At 46.2% G+C, this 18,170-nt stretch overlaps 1 protein-coding gene across 1 annotated transcript in view; it reads left to right on the top strand.

Moving 5' to 3' along the window:
* Positions 1 to 7,139: 7,139 nt before the first annotated feature.
* CDH26 (cadherin 26) overlaps positions 7,140 to 18,170 on the top strand; it is a gene marked incomplete at its 5' end in the record, with an annotated part of 40,786 nt that continues 29,755 nt past the window's right edge. Inside the window, one exon of the mRNA XM_081033345.1 lies at positions 7,140 to 7,199. Coding sequence (XP_080889471.1) covers positions 7,140 to 7,199 — 60 coding nt within the window. The remainder of the gene's footprint in view (positions 7,200 to 18,170) is intronic.

Raw genomic sequence — 18,170 nt, 5'->3', positions numbered from 1 at the left:
GTTTGTATGGAAAAAGGTAGATTGTTTTTGAATGTTGCTGTTTTATTATCCATGAGGTGGCGACTAAGCCTGTTCACTGAATTTGTACTACCTCCTAGTCAAATCAACAGATTTCTATTGTAAGCAAAAAGAAATGGGAGAGAAAAGGACTGTTTGACTTCAGACACAAAGCATGTTCTTTATTTAGAGAATTAAATGGTTTGTCCCATGTCATCAGGTGAAGTATCCCTTCAATCACGAAACACCCCCATATCATTGTGAAGAGTTAACCCGGTGGCATACTAAAAATTTTATGTTTATTTGAACAAAAATTGATTCCAATCGGGTCAGGGCCGAACTAGAAGTCGTAAGGTACACTCCTCAGACAGGAGCGAGGGGCAAGGATTTCAGAGAGAAGATGCAGAAACAAGGAAATTATTTGATTGGCTACAGTCTAAGCGGTTGCATTATGTGGACACGGCTAGTTGGCTATTGTGATTGGCTGTCCTTCTTACACTTGAAACACTGGCAGGAACTGCCCTGGCTTGGATTTTGGTTTGCTAATGAGGCGACCAAGGTATCAGAACCACGACAGTCAAGTGACCTCCTAGTCTGATTACCGTAATATCCTAAGACACCGTCTAGCAAAGAACAGTGCACGCTCAACAAAGGAACATAATCAGTAGTTTACAAAAATCTTCAGAGACCTTGTTTCAAAAACTATGATTTGAATGTCCCTGTCCTCAGCAACCTGCAATTGAAGGAATTAACTGATCACACTGGGAAATATATATGGAATTTTTAAAAAATGGGATAGTCATGACTATAACTGTCCTCATTTGAATGATATTTTAAAGAAAAGTAATGATGCATGCTTAACTTTAGACTGCATTCAGCCGGCATGCTACTCAGATTGTGAGCCCACCCCTCACGTACTGAATGTGAAGGGCGACACCCAAAAGGTGCCACTCCAGCATACTGGCTATTTTGAGTCAAAGTCACTTGAGAAACAGCAAATACAAGAAAATCACTCTTACCTGTCTTCTTTTTCTTAAAAGCAGATGAAATTCCTATATGAAAGGTGTCTTCCCTGTACCAGAAAGAAAGTAACATTCTTATCGTCAGGGCCAAAAAGCTGAGACCAAGAGAATTCTACAAAAGTTTCATTTGTTAAAATAATTCTTCCTCTGCCTTCCTCGCATCATTTACTTTTCCACAACTGCTGCTCTCTGTTCAACCTATTTACAAAAGCAAGTAAGTTTCACCATTTCTTTGGGTCTTCATTGCTTGTGAAGGCTCCCGTCACGTAAAACCTGTATTTAACAAATTGGTACACTTTTCTCCTGTCCACCTGGCTTATGTCAACTTAATTCTCAGGCCCAGCCAAACAGAACCTTAAGAAGGTGAAGGGGAGCAGGATCTTGCCACCCCAAAATATGTCTCTTTGGCATAAGAACTATTTTAGGCTGATTATTTTTAAGAAGCAGAAAACACAGGAGAAGCTCTGAAAACTGAGTAGAAGTGACCCTTTTGTTAGAGACCTTTCATTTATGAGGGAAATCTCCATTTGTAAGGGGTCTCCCTCCCTGCAGAATGACTACATCTCTAGAAACTCTTATCCCCTCTAATCTTATAGGGGCATCCACTCAAGTCTGCATAGCAACCATAGCTTCTTTCACAATGGTCTTCCCGGTTACCAACTCCCATAACTGGGTTCCTCCCATCCCCCACCAATACCTTCTTTTGTCTTGAGCTGGAGATGGTATTTAAGGTGGTGGTTTGGGCCATCTGGGGAAGTTACTCGGGGTCTCTGCCAAGTATACAGGAGGGATATGTGTTATTGAACTTCTGTTTGTTCTCCCGTTCATCTATCTTTTATTACAGGTGGAGCTCTCAGCCAAGAACCTAGAAGGGTAAAGGTAAAATTATCTTTCCTCCCCTGCAAGGGTAAAGGGAAAATTTCACCTGTCCCACCCAATCAAAATCTGCATTTTAACAAGATCCTTGGTGATTAAATTTTGAGAAACCTGTTTTTATGACACTTGAACATCTGCAAGTTTGAATTGACTGCTCTGACAGCATTTCACTGGGTGGACCAGTCTCCTCTTTGAGCTTTGGCCACTAACAGTCTTTTGCCTTATGTATGTCTATTTTCTCCAGGGCTTAAAGGCGTCTGGCTGGCTCTTTGCCTCAGGAATATGTCACTCAGGAATGTGCATGATTTATGGCCTTTGGTAATCTGTGGTACAAGTGAGTGCTAAGGAACTGAGGTTTCTTACACATTTTCCTGGAGCACATCTTTCTTACATTCATACTCTTCTATTTTTAAACTGCAGGTGTGGAAAACTCACTCTGCCTTTGGTGGCCCTTTCATTCACTTCAGTATTTTGACCAGGTTCAGAAGGGTCCCACTATCTCTCACCAAGCTTTTCTGCTAAACCCATCTCTCTTGAGATGTCTGCCTTCCTAAAGTAAGGAGGAAGAAAAGGAAAGCTTTGCTATTTTCCTAAGGTGTTCAATGTTCTAAATACTGGAATGAAATGCTTTTTATTTATTGCTGTCAACCTAGCACTGAGTCGGGAGGCTTGGGTTAGAAATCAATGGCAAAGTGTTATTCAAGGGTCTTGAGATTTGTGAGTCGGAAAACACTAGCAGCTAAACCCCCAGAGTGTTCCAGAGAGGAAAGCTGAGAGTGCTTATTGCAAAAAAAGTACATTCTTCAGAAGAACAGTCCAGATTCCCAGTCTCTGGATTGGTCGGAGACAGTGATCTTCCAGATGTTGATAGTCTGGGTCAGCATTTCAGGACGAGAACATTCTTTCCTGAGTTCTTCATTCTTTGCTAAGTCCTTCAGAGGGTAGCTGTCTACGGGAATTCATGGATCTCCAGGCATGGACACATGACTGAGAAGTTCAAAAGTTTAAGTTCCCAGGGTAAAGTAAAATAGAATTGTTTCCTTATGCTTCAGACCATTTGGCCTGAACCAGTTTTGCCAGCTTGACTACAGAGTCTCCATTTCAAGTTAGTTTAGCTGTGCTGATTTTACCTTGTTTTTTCATTCCTCGTAGGTTTTACACAGTAATGAAATAAAAGACCTACCAAGTGGATTTGAAGATGTTCTAATTAGAAAAAGAAGTATATGTTCTTGTCTCTACGGGATGACTTTGATGTGGGAAGATAAAGCAAAACAGTCTCAAACTTCTCTCTCTTCCTCTCCTTCTTACAGTCCTTCTCCTTTCCCAAAAGAGCGTAAAAACATCTACGTACATGACTAACTGAAGAAAGAGCTTGGTGATTCTATCAATATTACTAGCATTAGAATATACTTGCAAAAAGTAAAAAGACTCCAAGCTGTTATATGTGGCAGCATTTTTCTCCCCTTAATTGCTCATCCATAACTATTAGTTATAAATAGGGGCAAGAGATTAAAATCTCTTAAAGGATACTTTCTGGCCAGCTCTTGGTGGCCGACTCAAAATACTAAGACATATAGAACCACACTTTCTGATCAACCTCTGTGACTACAAAAGCATCAAAACAGAAGAGACAAAAAGGTCTTCATCACTGAAAATAAATCAGGAGATACATACAAATAAATTATTTTATTCTCACACAAAGTCGAAGAACCTTCAGCTCTTACACATGTTAAGTATTGGGGTACAATTAGATACACAATATCAGAGATTGAGGCAAAACTACACTTAATAATAACCTGGATTTTTCACTGCTGGAGTCAAATTCATTTTTCTGATATGTCCCCCCAACTTCGTATAATAAAAATCTTTAAACATACAGAAAAGTTGAAAGAATGGCACAGTGAATACCCACACGCTCATTGTCTGGATTCTACAGTTAGCTTCTTGCTCTCTCTGCCTTGTCCATCCTTCTACCTCCTGCCTCTTCCAGGCACCTGGCTCCCTGCCTTCCAACCCTCTGCAGGTTCTCCAGGTCACTGGTTGTACATTGTGTTCACAGGTGATCGTTCAGTATGGCAGAGCTGGGCTGGTGGGAACCACGTGCCCATTCCTGGGGGGGAAGCACGGCCCTTCCCTGGGTTATTTGGTTTTCTTTCCTTGAGACAATTCTGAGAAATTAAACTTTTCTTGTGACTGTGAAGAAAGGGGGCTTTGAATTTAGAATCATTTGACTGGAAAGTTAATGTTATGAGTAGACCTCCAGTGGAGGACTAAATATGAAGGATTCAATTTTTTTCCGAATCTGAGTTTTCAACCCTGCTCTGTCAATCCCTCACTTCCATCGTGGGCATTTTCCCAGGCCCTCAGTCAGTGAAACCAGTCCAGTTTAAGTTGTCAATGCCAACCCGATTTAAATGTAATCTCCACCCCTTCAGGGCAGGCTGGCTTCTGGGCTGTGTGTGAGCAGTACAGGGCTTGTCCCCCCTCCTCTGCACCTGCCACCCCAACTCGGAGAGGAGGGCGTAGCTGAGGTCTGCTCCTGGGATCCTCCACCCCTCCCTTTCCTGAGCTCTGGTTCCTCCAGGGCAGACTCGGAGGAGAAATAACGGGAAAGCAAGAGTGCTCCTTCTCTACCAGGCCACTCGTCTTGGCTTTCCCTGAGGCTGGCACCACTGTGGTCACTGTGTCCAGATGTCCAAACGCTGGACCTTTCCTCCACCTCCCCACCTGGCAGCATCCCCCAGGAAGAGGTACAGGCCCGACCATCTTTCTTCTTTGACGTTCACCTGAGAATCTCTGTGTCCCCACCATCCATGTCAAATGGAAGAAGTATTATCTTTTCTAAGCCCCGCTGTCCATCGGTTCCCTTCTTCTCAGCTGGGCACAGGGCCTGGTCAGCCAGGCCACCGTCTAAGCAGATCGAAGGTGGGATGTGTGCTGGGTTCTCAGTCTCGCAGTCGCCCTCATTCGTTATCAGTGATTCTGTTAATGCTCTATTCCATTCACTGGAAAACCCAATCCATTGATTTCCCGAAGTGGAAAGAAAGCAGCCATCCCTCCCCAGCAGGGAAGGGTAGAGTCAGTTCTTGATGCAAATAAGGCACATGGAGGCAGCCTACCCCTCGCCCCCACCCGGTGTCCTTACCGCAGTGGGTGGCGGTGACGCAGGCTGTGGGTGACACAATCAGTGAGTGCTGAGGTGTCTGCTGTCTCTTTTTACAATGTGGTGAATTTCATGCTTCTCCATTCTCACTGAGGGGCCTTCCTCACCGATTCCCGGGCAAGTCGGGAATTGCATGCAACGTACTTTTCCTTATGAAGATGACAAATAAACGTGGTCGCGTTGTGTTGAACAACGACCCTGAAGGAAACTCAATGAGTGCCTGGCATTTGCAGGCACCTTGGCTGGCATGGGTAATTCAGGACAAAATCCATCCTTTCCTAGAAGCACTCCTGATGTGTTTATCGTTATAAAAAAAAAGTCTTTAGGGCTTGCAGTCGGTTGGGCTCTTCTCTACACCCAAGGTGAGAATGTTGAGTTTCTATAATGAATTGCAGCTCAGATCTTCCTTTTAATCAAGTAATTTTTATCTCACAAGCGACACATTTCTTCATTTTATCCGTTTACACGGAGCTGGGCGCTGCCACCTCGTGGCTGCAAAGTATTACTGCACTTCTGAGGACACGGGGACCCTGGAGAGGGAGAAGCTTAGTTCAGACTCTCCCAAGAGATGCCACAGGTGAAGCCCCAAGTCACCCGCTGAGGGAGTCACAGCCTCACTCAGCCTCACTGAGAAGGGTTACCTTGTGGGAAACTGATTTCTTGCCAACTTTTCAATGTTGGAGGATGTTGAAAATGTGGTTGTTTTTAATATCGTAAAATACCACTTTCTTTCACCTTACAGAAAGTGTAACCAACCCTTCACTGGCGTTCCCCAGTCCTGCTCCCCCCGCCCCCACATCTTTGGAACTCATCACACTGTCTTTCTGGCTCAATTATTCTAATCCTCAGCATCGTTCTAGCACTGAGTGTTCAACCTGCGTCTTTATTTCCCCCGCGAACATTCAACATGGTTTAGCTTACTGATCTATGAATTCCCAATTAATGATTCTAACTCGATCGAGTCTTTCAATCACTACCGGGGAATAAAACCATCCACTTTGAAAATAAACACAAAGTTGTGAATTCAATAATTATTCTTCTGCTTCTCTTTATGCATGGGAAATTAGAGATCTTAAAATTACATTTGTTACTCTTTTCAATAATAAGCTATTAATGTGGACTACGATAATAAACTATTCAAATTACATCTCACAGAGCTATGCGTGTACACTTAGACAACATCTGTTTCATCTGCTAAAGAACTGTTTACTATTTTAAATAAGGTACTGTGATAACAAGGGAATATGGTAAGGTAACTGGGCTTATGGACCTCAGCTTTTGTTTCAAACTTGATCTAGTAGGATCCCAACTTGTCCTTTTTGTTCAGAATTCTAATGCAAGACCCCTGGGTTGGTACAGAGACCCTCTCACAGGGAATGTCTTTCCCATCCTTCCTCCTTCCTACTTTTATCCCAAACTCCAACAGATTCATCTAAGCTTACAAGAGATTTTGGTTGAAAAAGTCTGTAAATCCCACAGCCCCGAGACATGGTTAGGATAAAGATTGTTAGTGCTTTGGAAAGTAAAATGTTGTTCCTTTTCTTTTCTTTTTCTTTCTCTCTCTTTTTTCCTCCTCATTAATAAAGTTATCCTTTCTTGGAGTCCTTTTCCAGTTCTTTTGTTATAAAGGAGAGGGGGTATAGGAAATAGTCATTAAAATATCCTGCTACAGAAAGAGATCATCGGCTGTCCTACTTAGAAACTAAACACAAAGAAACAGAGCCCCACTTTCCCACCTACTAGTTTGCTGCTTTCAAGGTCCCCTGACTGAGCCCTAACCCTGTGGTATCTGTGTGCACGTGTACTAAGGGAGCTTTTATTTCCGTCCACTCCCTTCCTAGGAACTGCTTCTGGCTTAGGAGGTTAAAGCTTAAGTCTCTGCCGGCCCCACCCCAATACACACAAGAACAGCCAGGGACAGGGGAGGAGAAAGTTGAGATGAGAACCCCTGGGACAAAGTGACAGGAGAGTGATTGAGGAGCAGTTCCTAGCAGGGAAGGACAGTGTCTGGCTCTGGGTGAGAGGGCTGGCTGTCAGCGTCACGCTCAGGGACATCTCAGGCAGTCCCCCCCTCTGCCGACATGAGCCCCAGAGCCCACATGTTACTGCAGCTTCTCCTAGTGCTGTTGCTGCTGCCCCAGGTAAGCCGGGACTGGTACCCACACCTGGGTGCGTGGGATGTCTGTGGGGATGGAAAGCACAACTCAAGCTGCTTCTGCTCCTTGTAGGATAAAGGGGGCGGGAGGGGGGGACCTGAGTGTGATCTGATGGAGGCTGGCGAGGTGGGAGCAGGGGGCTGGTTATTTACAGCATGGTGCAGCGGTGGAGGCACCAGAAGTTACACAAAGGAGGGTTTCGGGCCACAGTGTGTTTGGGGGAGTAGTGGGGCAGGCTGATGGCACTCATCTCAAAACTGCTTTGTACAGCACACCCCATTTTTATTTAGATTTATAGCAACACACACAAGTTTTCCAAGATACTTAGGTACATCAGACCGAGAAAATCTCAATTGTGTATGTTGTTCAAGAACAAAATTCAAATCAGTAAATTATAAAGGTCTTATTGGCTTTATTCAGCGATTCATGAATTGGGCAGCATCCCATGTAGCAGACAGAAAGGAGCCCTGAGGAACTGGACAAACGAAAGGCAGAAGGGGTAGAATGAGGAAGTTACACTGGCAAAGGGCTGATTGTGGCAAGGTCATTCCCTTCGGGGACGACAGGGGTCTATCGGGCAGAGACCTCACTAGTGCTGAGCAGGTCATTCCAGGCCGACTGGTTCAAGGTTCCATTTCTGGGGGAGGCTGAAACTGAAGTTAAGGCTCAGTTTGGTGATGTGGGGCTGAGCTCATTCGGGGCCTGTGGTCTCTTTTTCAACTGTTCCTCCCTTTTGATCAGACTCTCAGCCTGACAGATGTGGTCAAAATTTAAGGCACTGGCTGCACTCCCAGCGGCCGCTCTGAGCGCTCCCGGGTTTAGCTGACTCTGTGGAGTCCCCAGGTCATGACTTTGGGTTGACATTCTTGAAGTTGCTCATTCTCTTCATCCCTTCTCTGATGTTCTGGTCTTTGGGAGACCATTTGCCTGGTGGGTAGCAGCTGCCAACATGCACGTGACGCCTGGGAGAGAATACAGCGCTCCAGCAGACTGCTATGGTGATTCTACACGGACGATTCCCAGTGTCCGGGTGTGTTTCTGAACCATGGTCCTCAGGATCCAAACCAATCAAAATCAAATCAGGCAAAGAAAGACCCTGCTGAAGGAGTCACTTTCTTAAGCCAAGAGGCTTGTTTAGCAAAGTCTCAACTTCCCCGGCGGTGTGAATCCAGGGGTGGCAGGTGGCATTGGCGGGAGCACCAAAATGTCCTTGCTCAGCAAAAAGACACTCAGGGCCTGTCCTGTTATCAAGAGCAACCTGGGCCAGAGAGTCTCGGTTTTTGTGGGGCAGCCATTGCTTCAGCAGTACATTCTGAATACTTTCACTAGTGAAGGAGAGGAGCCTGATCCCAGGCTCACTGTACTCACCCCTCACCAGGGACAGGGAGACCGGCCAAGGAAGAGGGTACTGAGTCACAAACGCCTCCCGGTACGACTCAGTGATATAAGTTCAAGGCAACTGACCAATGAGGGCTAACAGCGGGGGGCCAGTTGGATACCTAAGGGCCCTGCCTGGGTATGGGCCAGCCATCTGGGCATTCCTAGGCCCAAGGAGAATGACAGCCAGCACAAAGAGAGACGCTGTGGGGACATAAAGCACTCCCTCTAAGGTGGCACCGCTAATGGATTCATGTGCACGAATAGATGTACTTGCCCCTTTAAGCCAGGGGGTCAGTTAGGTTTCCCGCATGTTTGAAAACTTGATCTTCTAGTCTGTAATACGAAGTTGTTCTAAATTCCTCACAAAGATGGGCACTGCTGGTGAGTTCTTTCCATCGTGGGGGCAGATCTGATCTAGATAATTATGAGCACACGGGAGCAGAGGGGCGAGGGAGGCAGGCAGTTATGTCTAGTTGGGCAAGTACAGCTATAATCGGAAAGTAAAAGCAAGACACTGTAGGTTCTGGATCTAAGAGCTGGACTCTAAATTCCAACAGGGGTGGATCGTAGTTTATGGTGACTGGGAATAGAGGAGAAACTGGTTGCACGGAGGACCAGAGGTCTCTAGCATCATGGGCAGGTAGGCGTTGTTGATGACAAATCCAGCAGTCCCAAAGGTGACCCCCTTAGCAATGGCCTCGGACATATGGGTGGTGGAGTTACCTTCCCAGGCCAATGTCAGAGCAAAGGAAAGAAGGAGAAGAAAGAGTTCCATGTTGAGTTAAAGTAAGAAGCCTGGGTGCAGCATCTTGGCTGGGAGCACTCTACCTGGATGCCAACAACTTCTCTTCCTCGATGGTTTGATTCGGAGGTGTCTAGCCTCTGTCCAGGACCAGGTATCCAATGGAGCCTCCTACAGCTGGGAGCTGTGTGCCTGAGGCTCAGTGCTTCTACTCTGCAGCAGTGTCAGAGGTCAGGAGCACTTGGTGACGTCCCTTCCAACAGGGTTTGAGGGCTACCGCCCCCAATGACGTTTCCAGAATACCCTGTGACGGCTCCAGACTGTGGTCGATAGAACTCTTTGAACCAGGATTGGAAAGCTTCCCGAAGCTGCTTATGATGGGCCCTGAAGACTTACAGTAGCTGGTCCCATTAGTGCGAGGTGACAGGTGTCCACAGAAGGTTTTCTGCCAGTAGATACTGGTCTGCCGGTGACTCTCTCATGTGGAGAGTTTACGACTGGGGGCCAGGGAAGCCAGTCGTTCTGCAAGTTTAGAGATTCTGAGTTTGAGGAGCCTATCCATTCTCTGATGATTGAGAGTGAGAGTGACAGTGACATTTCCAAGAAGTTTGTAGGTTTTCACTGAGGCTTGTATGATTTGCCCCGTGAAGTGGGGTCCGTTGACCTCAAGTTCTCAGCATTTTTTTTTTTTTATATAATGATGAACTCATCATGAACGTTTCTAAGAAAGGATTAATTTTTTTCTTGGGTGCCTTGGTTATGGAGATTGTGGAAGGTTTACTACGAGTGGGGAACATGTTTTTCACAGTTTCTTTGCCACTGGGAGGGCACCAGCCGTGTGGCCAGGGAGGGCTTTGGCCCACCGGGAAAGCCTGCAGAGTAACGAGAGCACACTGGTGGCCTGGCCTCGGTGGGAGGTGAGTGAAGTCCGGCTGCCGGCGTTCACAGGGGCCAGAGAGGCTGGGGGGCCTTTGGGAACAAAAGCAGTTTTCCCGGGATTATGGGCCTGACAGTTCAGACACTGGTGGTAAACTGCTCTCACAGTTTTAGAGAAGTCTCCCCACCAGTGTTTATTCATACAGTTTTCCCGAAAATAAGACTGGCTCTTATATTAAGTTGTGCTCCAAAAGATGCATTAGGGCTTATGTTCAGGGGATGTCATCCTGAAAAATCATGGTAGGGATTATATTCCAGTTAGGTCTTATTTTCGGGGACACACGATAATTGGAGTCACCTGAAATGCACCAGGGTGGGTGAAAGAATGCCAAAACCCCAAAACGGGTTTGCCAGACAGCTTGGAGATCCGAGCGCCATCTTGGGTTTCCTGTACCCCGAGTGCTCACTAAATTTACACCCCGTTTGCCCTCATGACTTCTCTGATTCTGGAGCAGACTGCTGCCATGTTGCCAGGACAGCAGGGTGGCCCAAGTCTGGCAACAAGGGGTCGCTTTTTCCAGAAGCGGCATGGGCCTCACCCATGTGTGACACACAAGTCCTGTATGGGGTCTGTTGCTGCTGCCTCTTCCTGAAAGTCGCCTGCCACTCCCCTGCCACTCACCTTCATTCTTTTTTATGTGAGCCTAAGTTTTGAGGAAGTTCATTTACTTGTCCACTTTTGGGTGGAATTTCAGTGGTCGTAAGCAAACCCCTTTGTTTCCATAACACCCTCAAATCATGGACGACCCCAGAGGCACAGTGGCTGGAGTTTAAATATTACCTGTTTGTCCTCTGGCATATTTGGAGAAGGGCCCAGAACCCTGCTTGTTGGGGGTACTGACCCTGTCCAGTAGTTCATATTGGGTCGCGACAGCAAAGCCAGCTTGGAAATGTCCTTTTTTATGTCCACATTAGGACCCATGAACAGACAGAATTAGATCAGGATCAGTCAAACGGGTGTCTTGTAAATCAGAATGGGGTGTCATGAAAAAGGACATTTTCACTTCACAGCAGTCGCAGGACCTGCCCTGATGGGGCAGGGGGAGAAACTCAATAGGAGGAAAAGGGCTGCATCGTGAAAGGTGCAGAAAGAGGTGGAGGTAGGAAGATCTCACAGGTGGGTCGCCTTACAGGGAAGTGCTGAGTCATTCCAGAATTACGGGGACTTTGGCCAGTATGCAGAGTTTGTAAACCAACGTCATTTCCTAGGGTTGAGTCCACTGCAGGATCTCGCTGCAGCTGCAGCTTCAGCCTAAGGCAGCGAAGTCACTGACTCAAGTGCACGGTCACAGGACTAGGCTCACGTTCACTGCCGTGTTCTTGCTCGAGCCTTGCTTGCTTCCTGCCTGAGGACATGGGTCTGAGCTCAGGCAGCCCTTGGCAGGCAGCTCCTCGGTGTTGTTCTAGGCTCACAAGGGCCTGCTGACGTTTCTCTTCCCAAGGGACACGTGCAGGGTCCGCAATTTTAGTCAGTTCACAGTGGGGATGCCGACAGAGCAAAACTAGGAACCACTGTCCACAGCCAGCCAGCCCGCCAGCCAACCCCACAAAGCAGCGGCTGGTGACCGAGGTAATGAAGTGTCCAGAGATAACTGTAACCTCTCCTTAGAGGCCTTATGTCCTCTCCCATCTGACTGCTGCTACACAGGGAGGCACCCTTTGTGGGCACCTGCTTGGTAACTGAGGATAGCAAGAGGTCGTGTACCCGCTTGGAAGGGTTGATTTTCCAGGAAACGGGAGGGTCTTGCATCTTGGCGGAGCCCTTGGCAGAAACCAGACGAGGTCGCAGAGAACCTCTGCAGCCTGACAGTCCAGGAACACTGTTGATTATTCCATGTAAAGGCAAGTCACTATTGGCCACTGGGGTCACCAGGCTTGCTGCAGAAGGCCACATAGGGTCCACAACGGTGAACCATCTTGAGTCTGGTGGCACTTGTAACAAGAGGGGGTTTGGGTTTGGAACAACTGGGAAATGGGGAATAACTGTTTTGTGAAAAGCTCTCACGTCCTGGATGAGTGGCCAACCCCGCCCTCTACATATCAGGATGGGCCTGACTGGTACGTTACGTGTTACAGGGGCTGGTCAGCCCTGGAGGATCAGGTCTTCTTCTCTGTGGGTGTGGCCTGTTCCCGTTTTGCAATTTCATGGACACAGAGGCAATTGGGGAGGTTTAGTTATGTCTATCTACAATGTTGTGGTTCTGCACTTTTTATTCTCTCGGTGTCAATATTAAAGGTAGCCCACACATTTCCAGGCACGTCGATTAAATTAGGGATTTTTTTTTTCCCTTTGGGATTCTTCCTTTTCTATATCAAGAAGAGGGTATAAGGAACATGAAAATCAGGTTCAGGTTACTTAGGAAATTCTAAGGTGAGGTCTCCCTTGGAGACAAAATGTATTTAGCCCTTTGAATTTAGAAAGGTCTCTACCTACTATATACAGATCACAGCAGAAAGGAGTGTTTTTCAGTGAGAGGACCCAGAGTATTTGTACTGGCCGAGATCAAAACTCTCTGAATTTTATTAGATACCCCCACTATGGAAACTATTTTTTCACTCCAAGGAATTGGCTATCCTGTAATAATGGGGTTTAAAGTAGAGAGTGTAGCTCTGATATCTGTCAGAATTTGGCAGGTTTTTCATTCATTTTCATTTTAGTTTTCCCTTGGCTGTATAAGGGAATTACTGGGTGCAGTTTACCAAGAGCCTCCTGGAGTCCTGTCATCTCTCGGAGCGACCCCTGTGGGGCCTTCGCTGGGGGCCGACATGGAGCATTTGCGTTGACATTAAAGAATTTGCCCAAGACCTTTGAGGATAATCTTTTATCCAGTATCCCCATTGATTACAAAAGGGACCCTGACCTTGCGGGCCAGCATTTTGGCAATGGACCCCTAGGAGGGTGCAACCTGGCAGCCCAGGTGTTCCTTAAGTTGTCTGGCTGTGAAGCTGTGCGGCTACGAGGCTAATAGCTGGGCAGACTTTTGTTTATGGTCTTGTTCCAAAGTCCTTTCCAAGTATTCAGCTGTGGTTACGAGTTCTGTCATCCTGGTGGCCTCCCAACCTATTTTTGCCTTTTTATCAATCCATTAATATGAGGAGATAATCCATTTATAATCAAGAGCAGGCTGGCTGACATCATTTATGTAAGGGACTCAGAATGCCGAAGGAGGAGAGTCTTGGATAGGCCTTAGGTGAGCCAAAGTTCCCCTCCTTTTATTCGCGTGTCTGAATGATACGCCAGTCATTGTGGACAGAGAAGAGTCCAGAATCTCTTAGAAGCTCAGTGGCTGTATTGCAAGCTTTCCTGGTACTTAAGGGAGACCAGGGACCACGTGCATAAGCTGGTAAAGACCTGGCAGCCCAGGGTCACAGGCTCCGATAAAGACTCCAAATTCTTCGGGAAACTTTGGGGGAATCATCCCTGGGTTTAGAAAATTCTTTAACCATGGCCCTTAGTTGGGAGTTTGACCAAGGAGTGAAAGATACCTGGAGAGGGGTCACCTGCAGTCTCAGTCGTCTTATTTTAGTAGGCAGCTGTTCAGTGGTCTCTTCTGAGGGGAAAGGCAGTTCAGAGGGAGGATTAGAGCATGAGGACTCGGGTACAGGATAGAGGGGGTGGCATGAGTCATGTCAGTCTTATTGTCCTTTGTTTAGGTGCCTCTTGTATCTTTAGTTTTTCATGAGCCTTTTGTAACAGACTCTTCAGTGAAGCTACTTTGGGGCTGTTGAAGGCTTCTGGAAGCTTCTGCACGCCCATTAAAATAGGTGTCCCCTTCTGTTTGTTTGATTTGGGATCCCTTGCTTTCAAGACACTTCTTCAGTGAACAATCTTGACTAAGTGGGACATTCCCTGCAATGGCCATTGTAATTCTAGGTTGTCTTTAGAAAGATTCTGCCATTTTTGTAGGTGTTTGTAGCTTCTGGGACCTTAGTTAAAATAAGTATAGGCACCTGATGGTGGCACACTCCACTCTTTGGAATGTAAGGATTCCATTTTAGCTCAGCTAGGGTTTCTTGTAGCCAATTTAACACCTAAGAGGGATGTGTCGCTGGGCTGGGGACTGTGTGATGTATACCTCATGGCATGAAAATTTTCTTGTGGTCGGGTTGTGATCTGTGTCAATCGAACTCGTTGTGTGACCTACTTACCCCAACTTGGAGTCTTAGAGTTAAGCGATGAACGCTCTAACAGCTTTTATGTGCTTGAGCGGTGCCGACCAATTTTTGCCTTTGAGCTTGTGTGATTCCCATTAGCAATAGCCTTTACTACACGTGCACACTGCCTCAATACACCGGCAGTAATCAGAGGGACATCACTGCAACCGGCCAAGGGATGGCCTTCGGTACACGCCACCAGCAGTTCCCAACATGGAGCTGCGGACAGAACCAGCAGACCCCAACAAATGGGGACTTTGGGTGGACCAAGGGCTAGGGTTCTGGTGGGACCATCTGCCAGCTCAGGTTGACCCACGAAGTCCTGGACTGGGCCCACGGGCTGAGCAAGGGCTGAGGACCAGCACGCTGTCAGGGCCTTCTGTCCGTCCCGACTGACCCGTGAATCCCGGACTGGAAAGCCAACTAGACTGGGAGCCCACACAAAGAGTGGAGCCATGACCGAGAGGAACTTACCCACAGCCCTCGGAAGTGGCGCGAAAGACAGAGAACTCAAAGGGATCAGGGATACGAGCGCCTGTGTTTCTTATCCCTGAAGCCATCAGAAGTTTCCTTCAGATTCTACCACTGCCACCAAATCTGTTAGAAAACAAAATTCAACTCAGTAAATTATAAAGGTCTTATTGGCTTTATTCAGCAATTCACGAATCGGGCAACATCCCATCTAGCAGACAGAAAGAAGCCCAGAGGAGCTGAACAAATGAAAGGCTTTTTAGGCAGAAGGGGGCGGGACAAGGAAGTTACACTGGCAAGGTCATCTTTTGTTAGGGGATGGCGGGGAGCGGGGGTCTATCAGGCAGATGACCTCACTACTGCTGAGCAGGTCATTCCAGACTGATTGGTTCAAGGTTCCATTTTTGGGTGAGGTTGAAACCATAATTAAGTTAGGTATTAAGCCTTGGTTTGGGGATGTGGGGTGGAGCACGTGTGACTCCATTTTGAGCCTGTTGTTTGTTTTATAACACTGTGAAGACAATATGAGCAAACCAATAGGGATGGATGACTAACCCCCACCCCCACCCACCCACCCACACACACACAGCCCAACAGCTGCAACTGCTGAAATGAAAATACAGACAGTGGAATCAAGATTAGAGAAATCAGGGCTTGTTCCATTTACTTAGTGGATGGAGTTAACACTGCACATGCTTGTTGGTTGTGAGCAGCTTTCCACAGTTGGGGAGGGAGAGTCCTGGGGCTGTTACACTGCTGTGGAGTTCTCCCCTGTAACGCCCCCAGGCCAGGAGGCAGTGCGTGGGAGAAGTGAAGGCTGTGCGCCTGGATTGGGTTGCTTAGCATTCTAACCCAGGCTCGTCCACTTCTGGCGGAGGCTCTTGGCTAACTACTTGACCTTGGTTCTCACATTGGCGTAAGCTGGACTCCTCCAGGGAGCTGGAAAAGTCCCAATATCTGGATACCACCCCCAGAGGTTCAGATTGAGCTGATCTGGGGTGTGACCCGGGCATCAGGGTTTGAACTTAACCTTGTTAAGCCTCATTTCTTCCCCTGAAAAAGGAGCTCAGATTTGTACTAACCTGTCCTGGAGGCTGTGAGAGTAAATGAGGAAACGCATGGAGGGGCTTGGCACAGTAACGGCTGAGACACATGGTGCGTCCGTATGTCTGTCTTTCTGTTTTTCGAGTTATAGTATTGTTATTGCTGCTGCTTTGTTAATCTGGAAAATTCTGAATCTAGTTATCTTAATAAAATGTTAGCATTTATGCTCTGCCTGATTAATTCACTCAACCGCCTCATTCAAGAACAACAGAGCTGGTGAGCTGGTGGTGGACTGCAGAGGTGAGGACGACACTGAGGTTTCGTCTCCTCTCCAGCCTCAGTTTCTCCTTCGGTAAATGAGGGTGTAAGACAGGATGTCTTTGAGGGTTCTTTCAACACGAGAGCTCTGGAATGGCACAGCGGTAGTTACATAAGAGCCGGCTAGACTGCTGAAAAATAGGTGTGAAATGGTGAACGACAACACTTTGCAGGAGACGCCTGAAATTCCACGTCATTGTGTGTGCATGTCTGCATGTGTGTGCGTGCGTGTGTGCGTGCGTGTGTGTGATTTCCCCTCTGTGTGTGCACACCTTGGAAATTCACTTGTCTGAGTGATGCAAAAAGACTAGAAACTTACGAGTATAATGGCTGAAATAGTTTTGTAAGTGCCCTTGTTATATTTCCCATCCCTGCCAATTTTAAGCAGTTAGTCCAAAGAGGACACTTTTTAAAAGATTTACATAATGTTTCTATAATGTGGTGGGGGAGAAAACTTTATTGAGAATCCAGAGAGCTTTTGCTTATGAGGGCTTTATTTACTGGTACTTTATTTTAGATGGGGAAATTTTAAACCTGTTTCTTAACATTAACTATAACAATTATAAACTCATTACATGTTAATATAATTACCCATTTTTATGAAAAGTAACCCTGTTTTTAAAAGTTCCATTTAGTTTGAAGAGTGGCACTGTCTCTGCTTGTCCTGAATAGACAGTTTACTGTCCTGATTTGTTAATTAACGTAACCGTAGAATGTTATGGTTTTAAATGCCCCCACCACTGGTAACACCAGATCAGAATTCCTTTGTCAGTTCTGTAGTTACAGAAGAGAAGTGGTAGTTACCATGTTTCCTCGAAAATAAGATCTAACCGGAAAATAAGCCCTAGCATGATTTTTCCTGATGACATCCCCTGAACATAAGCCTTAATATGTCTTTTGGAGCAAAAATTAATCTAAGACCCAGTCTTATTTTCGGGGAAACACAGGACGAATGGAGGCATCAAGAACAAGAAATTATATTTATCAAACTAAATGCAGACATTCTTTTTTCCACTCGAGTTCTAGAAGATCTGTGTGACTTCAGGCAGTTTCTACCTGATTCTGATAAGTATATTCCCTACTAATTAATGTCAACATGATCAACAGCTTCCAACAAGAAAATGATGATCTTACTAATCAAACACAGGTGGGTTTGGAAGTCAGTTTCTGAATAAACCAATTGAGACTAGGCTTTGCTTAGAGACTGGATTGTAATTCCACATTTTTTAGTGCCCTGTCAATGTTTGGTTGGCAGGAAACGAATTAGTAACTAGATGTGGGCTTTTAGAATCTTGAGGGACTGCCCGAGAACTGCAGATGGTGCTTTGATGTCTAATTACAGGATGAGCAATCTGCGAGCATCAAAAATCAGCCCAGAGGTTTATCCACGCCATTTTCTCCTTTATGGAATAAAAATACAGTGGACTTAATATTTCTAGCGTGTGGGTGTGGGGCAGCAAACCAACCACCATCCTCACACCACCTTAGGACCATTTCCTCCCTGTTGTTCTTGTGATAAACTCACTTTCTAACTAAGTTATTATTTCTTTTAAATGTACATTTTTCTGGATAGAAATGAATGTGGGTACGAACCAGGTTCAATTGTAATGGACGGCAACTGTACAGTGCATATATAAACAGAATACAGACATAGCCACCTTCTTAACGTCTGTCTATATTCTCTTGCCTGACAAATCTCTGAGCCCAATGTCTGAGTCTGTCTCTTTCTGCCTCTGTTATAAGGGAGATTGGTAGACAGAGAGGCGTTACAGACCTATCAGCACTGAATGGAGATGTTCTCATCAATGATTTCAGAAAGACGGAGACATAGAGAGGGAATAACTCTCTCATTCATTCAACAGCTATTTGCATGTCTGCCACAGGACAGGCGTAAGCACATAATAAGTAAT

This window comes from Rhinolophus hipposideros (genome assembly GCF_964194185.1).
Source record: "Rhinolophus hipposideros genome assembly, chromosome: 22".
Lineage (NCBI taxonomy): Eukaryota > Metazoa > Chordata > Mammalia > Chiroptera > Rhinolophidae > Rhinolophus > Rhinolophus hipposideros.
The sequence above is the reverse complement of the archived record's forward strand: the minus strand, read 5'-3'. Positions and strand labels throughout refer to the sequence as shown.